Source organism: Vidua chalybeata, chromosome 6, assembly GCF_026979565.1.
Source record: "Vidua chalybeata isolate OUT-0048 chromosome 6, bVidCha1 merged haplotype, whole genome shotgun sequence".
In the NCBI taxonomy this organism is placed as follows: domain Eukaryota; kingdom Metazoa; phylum Chordata; class Aves; order Passeriformes; family Viduidae; genus Vidua; species Vidua chalybeata.
In genome coordinates, this window is record NC_071535.1 from 40,163,550 (window position 1) to 40,177,030 (window position 13,481).

Consider the following 13,481-nt stretch of genomic DNA (forward strand, 5'->3'; position numbering starts at 1 on the left):
TTTACTCTGAGATTCAAATTAATTTTCCACTGTTCTTTTCTAGAAATGTATTTCTGTGAGAAAAATGTCAAGGTTTCTAGTGTTACAAAGTAAGAACAGGAAAAGTATTTCCTTTTTTTTTCAGACTTAAAAATACAAGTATTAAATACCCAGGCTAGTCATATATTTAACTATCTTTCTGTGCTACAAATTAAAATAGCAGCCTTTTGTTCTCAGATCTCTTACAGGTTTGTCTTGGTCAAGAGAATGTAATTTTAAAAGTGTGATTGCAGGCAAGGCTATAAAATGAACACTCCAGGAGTTGTAACACTCTTGCAGATCTCTTATGAGATCAGAAGAGAAGAGCTTAGCTACTTTCTTGACAAAAAATTTCTTCTCTGAACATATGCATGAACTCAGGAAGCATTATACGGTCCACCTCTTGTCCTTAGATGATAGGCTTAATCATCTCTGCAGGACCAAAAAGGGCTTGTGGCTAAACAAGCACCCTTAGCTGTGCCCTGACTGCCAGAACTGTAGAAGGAGAACTGCAATAGGAAGTACCAGTCCTTTCCTGGAAGCAGATTTGTCTTGTCCACCTTTCTTGTGATTTAAGGATATAACAGAATTTGGAAGAGAGAAGTCTTTTTTGGAAGTGGAAATGCTAGGTCTCTGTCCAAGACCTTTTCTTGCTCAAGACTGGGAAGACCATAAAATGATTTTTTAAAGTTTGGAGCTGGTCTCTTCAGCCAACCAACTAAACCCATGATGATGTCAGTGGTATACTTAAGAGACATCCCTATGACTGAATGAAGGGGGCTAAGAAGTCAGACCACACTGATAGTGTGTTTGGCTGGAAGTGACTGCTGGAAAAGAGAAATGGAAACTTCTTTCTTTAATGAAGCTTTTTATTCAATTGTTAAATAGAAAGAGGTAATAACTTAACTGTGCAGGCAAAAGGAGGAGTACACCAGATGTATAGAATTTGTACATTTGTATGGCTTGGGGAATAAACTTTTTCAGGAAGATGAAAACTTTGATTCTTAATAGAATAAAATTTCATACTGATCCAAGCCCAGATAGGAACAGAGTAGAAAACACATAATTTCAATATTCACAGAATAGGTTCTTCTTCATTAAGTCAGTTGTGGATGCTAGATCTTCTTTGGGTCCTCACTGTAAATGAAATGAGAGAATACTTAGCTTTCAGAGGTCTCTGAACAAACTGTAGCATCTCTAAAATATGTATATACTAAATCACAGTTTATCTGGCAGCTAAGATTGCTTTATATTTGTGGAGACATCAAAGTGGCACAGGGAGTTTCTTAATTTTTCTTTCCTTCCATAGCAACAGTGGACAGAAATAGATACTACAAAGAGACAATGCAAAATTGCTGGTTTGGTTTGGGTATAGGTCAAGTTAGTGCATTTCAGTGGATTCATGCAAACTCTGTGTGCTTGTCCTTATCCCATGGCAGATACAAGGCTGCATGACACAGCCGAGCTTCCTTTGCCACCAACACAAGCTGCAGTGCTGTGCAATTGCTGTAGGTTGCAGTCATATGCACAGGAATTCCTTTATTCCAGCTGGTACACACTAACTCGAAAGCCTGTGGTCACTTAATTGTTTAGTCATGGCCTTAATTCTTAATTAAATGGGACTGAAGAAAATGTGTTCTACCTGGAAATGTTGCCTCTCTTCTTGTCATGGGGCTGGGTGACCTCATTCACCATAGATCTGTCTCACCCTCTGAACTGTGTGATTAAAACCTGCACCTTTTCCAGGGGAATGATATATTCAAATGCTGCATTATGATTTATTCTCTTTCTACTGTGCGAGTAACACTAGCAGTGTTAATCATTAAATTGATTGCCCTTGTTGGTACATGCTTTGGAATGGCACATATCTAAGGGGAGAGGTGAACAGTGAATCACCTGGCTAACACCACTTATCCTGAGTGTGGCCCCACCTGAGTGAATGAATAAATGGGGTCAGTGTAGAACCGGTCCCTTATGTCAGGAACAAGGAAAGAAGTGATGACCTCATGGAGAGCAGTTCTTCAATGTTTTTCCTGAGTGAATAAAAGGTTGATTTGGCATGGGCTGTTTTCCTTGCTATTCTCCTTGTTCTCAGACTTACCAGCAGTAAAGGTGGCTTGGAAACCAGAAGCTGTATGGGCACCATCTGTGATGAACTCTATAAGCAAAAGATTACTAGAAGCAACTATGCCATTGGGGATCTTTGATCCACAGGTCTTGTCCATTAGAACTGGAGAGGACTTGCTGGATCCATCATAAATTTTAACATAATCACCCTGACAGCCTCTAGTTTTTTGCAGCTGAAAGGCTTGAAAGTGCAGGGAAACCTGGAAGGGAAGAGAAAATCAGTTTTTAATATATAAGTATACTTCTTTCATGGAATGTCCTTTAAAACAGACAGAACCTAAACTGTAACCAAGCATGGACTCACAGACTAGAACTACTTACCCAGCTTTGCCTCTCTTCCCCTGAAGTTGAAGGGTTCAGATCTAATCACTGAATGCTCCCATGCCCTAGGAGCTTAGTCTTGGTTTTGCAAGGTTGAAGCCCAGCTTGTGGAGGTTTTTCAAAATCACAACTCTGAATTGTTCTTGCCTATACCTGGCTTAAGCACATACCTCTCCAGAAGTAGAGACTATTCTGAAATATTCTCGTCTGGCAACTGCTGTACCAAAGCACAAGATGCTTAACGTAGAAAGAAGTTCAGCCATATTTCAAGACCACTGTTTACCTTTCTGGATCGGGTTCGGATGAGCCAGACACAGTTGGTGTTATCTGAGTAATTCCTTGGGTAGTTGGCAGATCTCAGTGACCCAAAAGGTCCATCAAGAATAGTGCTGCAGCGACCTGAGGAAAAAATGCTTGCTTCAGGATTGCAGAAGATTTCAGTCATTCACAACTACAATTTCTTCAGAATGGACTGATCTCTGTTTTCTGATCTATAAGCATTCATTTAGAGTATTGGTACATCTTGATTAAAAGGAGGAGTCATGTTGTCCTAATTTTCACATAATGCATCAAAGAGGAACGTGAAGTAGTGCTCTGAAAAACATTCTATTTTTATTGATTAGCTCTGTCATCAAGAGATCTCCTTCTGCAACTTTGTAAAGAGTGAGAGGTTTCAATTCACTGCAGCTGGTGCCACTGTTTTTCGCTGAGAAGGGGAAGTTAAGTGATGTCAGAAGAGTCAAGCACAAATATGATGCCTCTCCAATGCTTAAATTCTAAGCTTAGGAGGAGTACTTGGGGTGCAAGAGGTAACACTTCCATCTTTTTTTTCCCCTCTGATTGAATAAATTTCTGTGATTGTATATAAAAAATTCTTATAGCAGAGGTTACATATAAAGAGTTTAAACATACAAACATAGAATGACAAACTTTTGAAAACTGGACAAGGCAACATGAAACTGTTCAAGTGCAAAGGAGCATACAACTGTTTTGTTTTGGCTTGGTCTTAAATACCAGCTGCCATGAGGAGCGGTGATATCTGGCTCTTTTGGGATTTATAGTTGTCTGCTGAACTGTAAGAAACCAAATTATTCCACTGAAGTTTAAAATGTGGTATGCAGTTAGTCCAGTTGCACAGCAGCCACTTATGCTAATAGCAAATGTGTTTAGCAAATTTAATTTAGAGGCAGTTTCCATTTTCTCACTAATCACAATATGCCTCCAGTTTCACCTTTGCATTCCCTCCCAGAGTAACCCTAGTGGGAACCAGGAATTCATGAGAATAGTCTCACAGTCTGATGAAAAACTGCTGTCTCTGCCACATGCCCAAATCTGAGTTGAAGATAACAGGGTGGCCTGGAGATACTTACTGCAGTTGTAAAGTTTGTTGATTTTGGCCACATCCAAGTTGCTCATCCCTTGTCTCTGTCCAATATGTACTGATCCATCAGGAATTGGTACAATAGTTGGTTTCCCAGTGGTATTGGTGAATGTGTATCTGAAAAGACCCGTGAGAAACAATGCTCTCTAAGCACCATAACTTCTTTCAGGATTCAGTAGGATGTTTTGGAGGGAGAACAAGAATTGTACATAAGCTGTTGCTGTGACTAATAGAGCTGTTTAAACTGGTCTCATTGAGATGTCCACCAGTAAGCAGAGTCAATGCCCAGATGCCCTCCTTTGCTCCCAAGCCCAGCAGAGGAGGGCTCCCTAATGGAAAGCTAAGGGACAGTGTATCCCAGTCCTAGGGAGCAGCTGGTCTGAACTGACTCATGGTGTTTTCCTCGGAAGGGGAACTGGGGAAACTGGTAGTTAGGAGAGAGTTATGATAGAAAGTAATTCTGATGTAAGATTTGAGTTCCTAAAAGAGTAATGCCATGCTGCTACTTACGGGCCATAGTGCATTACTGAGGAATAGTCATATGGAAGATCCAGGTTATTGGAGTTTTCAAATTTCTTGAAGTCTGGTCTGTCAGCTGTAATATATAATATTGTACTTAGAGTATGCTTCCTACCTACTCCCTTCAGGGGAGAAGGGGGAGCTGGAAGCAGTAGGATGTGTCTACACCACTTCCTACATTGAGGAGTTCAAAGTACTTACCAGGACTGATGTACTCCCACATGATCTTTACATGTTTATCTCTGTCACTTCGAGAGTGTTCATGCAAGAAGCCCAGAGCATGCTCCAGTTCATGCTGAATGACTCCTTTCCACATGCAGCCTCCTTTCATCACAGAGACAGTCTGTCCACCTCCTACTTTCCCATAGTTGGACCAGCAGCTGAGAGAGGCATTGAACAACAACAGAAGACTTATGGGATTTTTATTGGCAGGCAGGCAAAGAGGCACAACAGAGAAGCTTGCTTCACACCTCTTGTGGGAGTGGAAGGATTCCTCTCTGTCCACTGTGATAGTCAGAGTGTACAGAGGCAGAAGTTACCATGGCATATAAAAGAACAAAGCCTATGATCACTGCTAAATCTTTCTGGTAGACTTTTATTAGCACAGAGGCTCCTGAATTCTGACTTTACCATGACTTTAACTCCCTTGAAATAACTTTTTTTTTTTCAAAATACTAAAGACAGTATCAGAGCTGGAGGTAAGATGGAGATAACACATTCAAGCTAAGTGTTGAACAATTTTCTCATAAGCTCTAATTCTGAGCTTGATGGCCAACAGTGTGATTCAGAGAACTGTTTATTTTGTAAATTGAAACAGATTTACTTTTGTAAATAGGACCTAAAGTATTCAATATATGTTGTGCTGAAGTGTGCACTGTATCACACAGAAAACATGAGGTTAGACATTCTTTCCCCCTTAATAGTGGTTTTCCATGATTTGCATTATTTCAGTGTCTGCAGTGAGTTCCTGATGTACCTGATGAGCCCTTGCACTAGTAAGGTGCCCAAGGAAGATACCTTGGCACTGTGATAAAACAAAAGCCTCTCTGAGGTCACACAGAATCAGTGTAGGAAAGGACTGAAAAATAGAGTAGAAATAACTTGTTAATTTATCATTCAACTCACCCATCGGCAGATCTAATACTGAGGTAGTCACGTTCTGCCTTGCGCTTCACAAAATTAATACAAGTCAGTGCTTCAAATTCTGCCATGGCATCATGAATTCCTTTTACATGGCTCTCCTCTGGGGAATAGAGGGTTAATATTAGGGGTCACAAGCAGACATTAGCAGATGCCATTAAAATCTCACATATTCTCAAAAACAGGGTAAATGAGGGACAGAAACATTAGCCTGGGTTCTTTCTTTCTTTTTTTTTTTTTTTTTTTTTTTTGTGCTCAGTACTGAATTGTGTTTAAGATTTTAACAGCCTGGCACAGCAGCCTGGATAAAGATCCTTTTTATACAGATATTTGTCCAAATGTATTCAGGTGCCTGTTTTTTCAATGACTTATTCTTAATTATACTGGCTATTTTTGATGTATCTTATTTGACACTTGGAGACAATTAAGGGAGACTCTTTTGCTGATGAAAAGCAAATCACTGAAGTTCCACTGTAATAGTCATAAACCTTATAAAGGAAGGTATTCTGGAAGACACTATTAGAGGTTATTCTCTAATATTATTGCTGTCTCCAAGAGATCGGTCCCAAAACATGATGCAGGCAAAATGTCTCAATGAATATTTCTGGTTCAGGTCCTTGTAACTTAAAATTTATCTGTGCTTGCACAGCACAGCACAAGTAAATCCTTAGAACTAATTTATTCAACTGTTTGCATGGTCACTCAATGTAAGTTTCTCTCTGAAGCGTATTGGACAAAAACCATTAAAAAAAAATATTTAAACTCACCGTAAGTAGGATCCAATTCATAGGGAATACGAACAATCCCATCACTGGACTGGGGCCAGTTGCAATGGCGACAGTTGATGGCACTGCGACTCCTTCGTGGAACTATGTCACCTTCCTGCAAGAGCTGAGAGCTGTCTGGTGAGAGAGAAAGGGTGGAAACATTTGAGCCATAAATTGCTGGACACCTGCTAAGCACACTTGGAAAAACAAGCAGTGGCAATAGTAAGAATGATGTTTTACTCTGGTACTGTTTAATTATCCATCATGTGACACTGAATGAATGGCATCAAATATCTCCCCAGGAAGGTGCTGGGCAAAAGCAGAAGGTGCCAATAAGGAAGCCTAAGAAGGTGGGCAAACCAAAAAGAGAAGTGTTGTCAGGAGAAAACTGTAGGAATATTTGGTGTCTCTTTCTACTCACTACTTTACTTCAAGTAAAGTCACTTGAATGACTCTTGGAGGAGAAAATGTGAGAAAAACAAGCTGATAGATCAGGGAATGTTTGGAAGGACCGGGGAAGAGGAAGTCTGGAGCAGTGAGAATGGAACTGACTGCAGCTTATCTAGGAGTCTGCACTGCAAAGCAGTGCAGATGGCTGAATACAAGCAATGTTCCATTCAAAAAAAAAAAAAGGTTGTTAAATAGCAAAGCATACAAATACTCACATTTTCTCTTTATGTCCAAAGAATGACAAAAATGTTGAAAGCTAAAGCTGAAGAAACAGTCTGAATAGTTTTCAGTTGCCTCCACACCTGGGAGCATCTTCAGTACTGACACAATAGCTTGAGATGCTATAGGGCTTCAGCAGACCACACCATAATCCCAGTGGTATCTCTTACATGGTGATGTGTAAAATGGGAAACACATTTGCACAGATTGTGGTAAGACATCGTACCTCCCACATCACCTTAAAGAAGCAACAAAGACAGCCCCCTTATAGACAGGATTTTGGTGGCATTACCTTTGTTAACTTTCAGAATTTTGTTAAAAACATCTTCATCCTCCTCATCGGTCTCTGTAGGTGAAGGAGATTCTGTGCAGAAACACATGAGTATCATTTTCTCATTCCCAGAGAAAATATGAATCCTGCTTTTTTACTCTTATGATGCATGATTTTTCCAGTGATGCATGTAAAACTTAGAGAGCCTATTTAGGGACTGGGAGGGATGTTGACTCATGTAGATGTTTGTTCACTGACACAATCTTGAGAACCTCCTAGTTGTGGTTATTTTAGCATTAATCTAGTCCCAAGAGACATTCTCCTTCAATTATTTCATTATCTCCTTTTTTTTTTTTTTCCTAGCCATCATATTTTCAGGGCTGAGATGGCACAGTTTTACTTCTTTTTGAGCAACTCACATTCAAATCCCCAGCATAAGATGCCAGAAACAAAAACGGATGGAGAGTGGTCCTGCTACTTCTTGCTGGACATGATGACCTCTTGAAAAACCCTCAAAATCAATGAAATTGGAACTGCATTCCTGTCTACGGGTTGGACTGATGTCCCCACCAAGCCCAGCATGAGGGACTCATAGGTCTTGCTAGCAAAATCAGCCAACTCTGTGCATTATGCAACAAGTCTTGACATCAATAAAAAGCAGAAACACATGACCTCTGTGCTTCTAACCTTTAGAAGTGACTTAACTCAGGACATGACTAAAGCAGAGCTATTTTTAGCAGAAGTAACAGCTGAGGTTTTTAGCAAGGCCAAGCAATTGATCAAAACCACGATACTTTGCTTTGCATGAAGCATTGTGGTGAGTGCATTCATTTAAAATTCCCCATAAAGGTTGATTTGTCTTAAGCCTGTGTTATTTTCTGAAGTGACTGAGTAGATAATAACCAGTATGTCCCCTCAAATATGTTCTTGTAGATGGAGTAATACATACCGTATATATTCTCCTGCGTAGTAACCTGCAAGAGCAATACATTAATATTATCTCACAATTTATAATGTAACATTAAATTAAATAATAAAACATATAAATTATCAATGGCATCCAGGCTACCATTGGCAGTATTTTTCACCAATGCAGCTTTTATATACTGTGCCATGTGTAAAGAAGTACCATGGCATGGTAGATACTCTTCTTTGGTACCTTGGCAAATAGGGATATCATAAAGGAAAATGTAATATGAAGTGTGGAATAAGGTTCAGATACACTCTGATGCACGGCTGAGCAGAGAAGACTTTGCTGCACAGGTGTAGATACAGGTGGAGTACAAGAGTCCTGACCTTACTTTCCAAAATGTTGAACCCCAAAGTGATCAGAAGAGCTGAATTAGCTTTCCTTACCTCAGTAGGTTCTGTTGCTACAAAAAGACAAAAAAAAAAAAAAAAAAAAAAAAAAAAAAAAAAAAAAAAAAAAAAAGACAAGCATCAGAATGCAACTTCACAGTGTTCAACAGCATTGATGGACCTCCCTCCTCAGCCTTTATGCCTTTGGCAGATCCCTTGGAGGAGTGGAGGGGAATGGAGTGCACCATTTGATGCACAGGCAAAGAAATTAAAATGATATTTAATCAAACAACTGTTAAAATTCCTAGTAGACTGTGCTGAGGAACAGAATCTTGATCATTTGCCATCTAAGAATCAACAAAGCATTTTATCAGTCTCAGTGTGAAAAATTTCAAAAGAAATCAGTGACAAAAAAAATGCTTTGTCCCCAGATTTCTCTGCAACAGGTGCAGACTAACTAGCTCAACAATATCCCCTGGCTTCACAGTGTCAAACAATAAGGTTATAAAATGTGATGGAGGCTATAATTTAGCATGGGGAAAATAATCTCAGCTTCAGTATGTACATGACAGTAGCTTGGTACCACTCTGAGTCCTAAGGTGCCTCTCTACTGTGATGCCTTCTGATTTTTACCAAATATGAGATTCTAGATACAAACCAGAAGTGAAAATCTGACCTGATGTACACATTTCTATCTTCATTTTTATAATATCAAAAAACTTTAAAAATTGGAAGGACCTTCAGAGGTCATCAGTTTGTCTGCTTTCCCTAAGGCAGAAACACTTTTATCTGTATTATTCTTGACCACAGTTTGTTTGACCTGATCTTAAGTATGATGGATATGTTGCAAACCTATCTGGCAATCTCTTCCAGTTTCCTAATAATTGCAGTCTTCCTTGTCAAAGTATGAAACAATTTTGTTTTTCTTAGTTAACACTGAAACAGAGAACACTCATGTAAACAGTCATTATTTCCAAGCCCATCTGTGCCCCAAATTTTACTATAATTTTTTTCAGTAAAAAATATGTCAAGCTCTATTACCCCTTGCAGCACCATTTAATTTCCAGAATTATTGCTCAAACATAGTGAGGAGATGTCTTCCTTTTCAGACTCTATCTAGCACCCGCAACAGAATTGCTTTTATTGAGCCAAAAAGACTTCAGTCTGTGTTTTCAGACTGTTACTTCAGATACATGGCAATGGAAGTCCACTGCTATGGTGGTGGTTTATTACAGAAAATTTCAATCAGTTCCCACCAGCTGCATCAGAGAGATCCATGGCATCTAAAAACATTCTGCAGGGAAGAACATTTTTGAGAGGGGTTGACTGGATCCAGAATTTATGTACCCAAGAGGCACTTGATTAATTGAGTAGTCAAAGTCAGTGGAAATTGGGCTCCAGATTCCTAGGCACATAATGCCTTCAACTTCTTTTTAAAACCCAAATGAGACACCACAGAAGGCGTCTGCCATCTCCTTGATGAAATGAACATCTGATGTGATAGGGCTTTCAAAATTATTCAGCTCACATTTTCCCTACACTCTAAATACTGAAAGATGTCTCAAAAGGCATGAAAAGCAGCAACAATGATAACTTAAAACTCATTGTATGCATTTGTCCTAATAAGCCTGCAACTTTGAGTCTGAACAACTGACTACCTTGAATTTGAGCAAGTGTATCCCTTGGTCCCTTCTAAATATACTGAGTAGTAATTATACAACATGCCTTTTTCCCATGCCATAATTGACAGTTCAAAAGCAGAATTTGTCAATTTTCTTTTGTCACTGACTTGCTCTATGTCAAGAAAATTTTCCCAAGGTGTCTTCTTTTTGCACACATTACACCCAGCCTGTTAGTTTCTTGCTGTAGTTAAAGTCTGCCTATAGCTTTCTTTCCATCGACCTCTGAAGGTCTGCAATTATCTCCTCATATTTTGCCAGTTAACAAAAGCTGTTCAGCTAAGCCTGTTCCAAACCAGAACAAAGCAAAGCTTTCTTTGATGCCTGACATCTTTCTCATACAGCTGAACCGAGGTAGGCAAGGAGGCAAATGATTAGCAGTCCTATTATAACATTCAACTTAGTGAAAAGGTATCAAGATGTCTAATTAAAATTTTATTTTCAAGCCTGTGAAAGCACATCTAAATTAACCTAATAAACCATCCCCCAAAAGCCTGCGTAAAGCACATCTTTGTAAAAACACATCTGCACTCAGCTCAATAACAAGTTATGAAACATAGCCTTGTTCAAAAGGCCTGTCAGCACTTTCACATGCTCTAAAAGCAAGTCAAAACCAAGAATGTAATAAACAGTCAAGAAACAACAGGTGCTTTTAAAATGCACTAGAAATCCTACTTACTTGTTGTGCTGTTTTCATAGTTGTCCTGCAAAACCAACAGGTAAAAGGCATTATTCTTCCATAGCTGACAAATGCAGCAACAATTGTATCAAAATCGGGATGAATGGAGGAGCTAAATCATTATATTGCCTTTATTTATTATATTACTAATATTTTCTTGCAGAAAATTTATCAAAGTGGGCCTTCACAGCTTCACTCAGGAAGAAGAGATCAGCTAGACGATGGGGCACAATCGCACAGAGCTGCTCTCACCTGAATGGGGAAGCCCAGGGTAGCGGGAAGCAGAAGTGCAGCGAAGAGCAGGAACCTCTTCATCTCCATTGCGCAGTGGGGACAGACCACCAGTGCGAGCCCTTATCTCTGCCCACCCGGCAGCGCTGCCGCTAGATATAGCAGCAGAGCCTGCTCTGCCCGGGCTGGGAAATCCTGCCCCAGCCAATGGGAATCTCAGCAGGAAGCAAACTTCTGCTGCTGCCTCAACAGCCGGTTTAGCCCCTGGGCATCTCCTGGTGCTGCGCTATCGCCGCCACCGTGAGCATCCCTAGGCCTCCCACGGTCATTCGTGCTGCTCTCTTGAGCTGGCTCAGCCTCATGCTTGTGCTGCCATGCACTTCCTCTGCTTCTTAGAGGATCTTTCCTAAAATGTTGGGTTTGACTGTTACCACACAGGAAGCCCTTGTTCCTGCATAACTCTCCAGAGAACGGGATTGTTAGGATTTCAGAGCGTAGGTGACTTTTTTCTTTATGTCACTGAGATTACAGAAGGCCATGACACTATTGTGTTGCTTTGAAACATAGAACACGTCTACCCAATGAGCTTATGACTGTGTCTTCCCTGAGACAGCTTATGGTTCTATAAGTAGAGATTTTTGTTTTTTCCTCTGTGTTTCTTGATGTTTCACCACGTCAGGAACATCTCCTGTGTTCCGTTGTTTCTGGCAGTCCAACAGCTATAGGTGCCTTTATGAGTTTTGTGACCAGCAATCAGAGCGGGGGAAAAGAGAGAAGCAGCATAAGCAGCACTTACTCATTTTGAGAATGATTAACAGATTTGCTTTGCTGGAGTGCACTTGTCCAGAAGTAGAGTGGAGTTGTCTAGAGGAAGCAGTGAGCAGATCTAGCAAGAAATGCTTGTAGGAGGCAAACCAGCAACCACTGAGCCTCTTATCACAGCAACCTCTTCTCGCAGCAAAGCTCTGCTTACTGAACCATTTGCTAAAGCTGCTGTAGCTGGGAAAGCATCTGATCTCTGATACACTTTTGGTTTGCATCGAAGTACATTTTCCATGCATGGAAAAGGAAACTGAATTACAAAATGCACTGGTTCTGTCTCTAGACCATGCTAGTTCTCAGATACCCTCAGAGTAAGTTCTAAACCCACTTATTCCTTATTTCTGTACTGAACAAGATGTTCTAGAAATTCTCCATGTGGGTGAATTAATCAAGAAGCAGCAGAAGGCTTTCCATCTATTTGTCTCCAAATCATACCCAGTCAAGAGTAGGAATTAGATGGAAATGAAATCTGAATTGTGTTGGAGGGGATTACTCTTTATTGTAGCGATGGAAAGTTCACAGTGCACACTGCTGACTATTTTAAGGAAGTCTGGATTGGCAAAGTCCAGGGATGGACTTTGGTCACCCCCACAGGGAGGCAGCATAGGGGGATATTACTTTTCTGTGTCTGCACACTGGCTGAAGGAAGGTCTGCCTTAGGTACCAGTTAGTAAACAGCAGGATGGCACATGGTCCTTGTGACCATGAAAGAGCATCAAGCAGCCACTGTCAGCATGTTAATCCTGTTGTGTGTCCTTTGTGCACATAAATGTTCTCAATAAGCAATGCTAAGTGTCTTTTTTTAATATTTGTCTTTCAGAAGGATTAAAATCTTGTGCTGAAGCAAAGCTGTGCAGCTCTGGTCTGCAGTGGGAGAATGGTTCTCCACGTTTCTCACTCAACACAAGGACAAAACAAAAGTCCATGATGCCAGATACCTTGGCATGCCAAAACCATACCAAAACCACACTGCAACATGGAGCTTGAATATAATCTGCTTTCATTAGAGTTTAGGAGGAAAAAAGGAAAAATCAGACCACTCTCACGGAAAATCAGTCCAGGAGCCAAAGGAAAGATCAGAGGTAGTGAGGGCATTAAACAAACTTGAAAATCGAGATAGGAAGGTTGGTAACCTCAGCATCTTTGTAGCCTGTTATTGGGAAAATACTACTCCTGAATGACTGATTAGCTGCCTGTGCTCAGGAAAGAGTGAGGCAAAAAGGATCAGTATGTTTTATCCTGGACATGTTACTATGCTGGCATACTGAACAGTTCATTAAATAGATTGCTGCATGCCATGTTTTCCATAAGCTAAGAAATAGTGATGATGGGAGAGATGGCTTTTTGGGATCAAGGATGTGTCTGTAAATGTTGCAGCTGGCAAAGTACACACCACAGAGTGAGGGGGAGTGTTGGTACTCATGGTTCCTGCCAGTTCTGAAGATCTTATCACCTTGTGCCTCATATTTAGATTCAATATTTGGTTATTTTCCAAAGTGTGGTACTCATGGGGGAGGACTTGTCAGCAGACCTGTTTTCACTAATCAAAATACATTCT

At 40.3% G+C, this 13,481-nt stretch overlaps 1 protein-coding gene across 1 annotated transcript; it reads right to left on the reverse strand.

The window, feature by feature from the left end:
• Positions 1 to 918: 918 nt before the first annotated feature.
• LOC128789684 (astacin-like metalloendopeptidase) lies at positions 919 to 11,191 on the reverse strand. The gene is made up of 11 exons (XM_053945854.1): positions 11,123 to 11,191; positions 8,163 to 8,187; positions 7,235 to 7,306; positions 6,274 to 6,408; positions 5,492 to 5,609; positions 4,568 to 4,746; positions 4,358 to 4,442; positions 3,837 to 3,964; positions 2,750 to 2,865; positions 2,120 to 2,345; positions 919 to 1,155 (listed from the first exon to the last, which is right to left on the reverse strand). The coding sequence occupies exons 1-11, from the start codon at positions 11,189 to 11,191 to the stop codon at positions 1,121 to 1,123; spliced, it is 1,188 nt and encodes a 395-aa protein (XP_053801829.1). The 3' UTR covers positions 919 to 1,120.
• Positions 11,192 to 13,481: the final 2,290 nt, after the last annotated feature.

What these genes read in the sequence shown, in the direction of transcription:
- LOC128789684 (XM_053945854.1), bottom strand. Translation starts at nt 11,191, where the DNA reads ATGGAGATGAAGAGGTTCCTGCTCTTCGCTGCACTTCTGCTTCCCGCT. An exon ending in AATTCTGAAAGTTAACAAAG is followed by an intron (nt 6,409 to 7,234) that starts GTAATGCCACCA and finishes CTCTCTCACCAG; the next exon opens with ACAGCTCTCAGCTCTTGCAG. An exon ending in TGAATTGGATCCTACTTACG is followed by an intron (nt 5,610 to 6,273) that starts GTGAGTTTAAAT and finishes TCTATTCCCCAG; the next exon opens with AGGAGAGCCATGTAAAAGGA.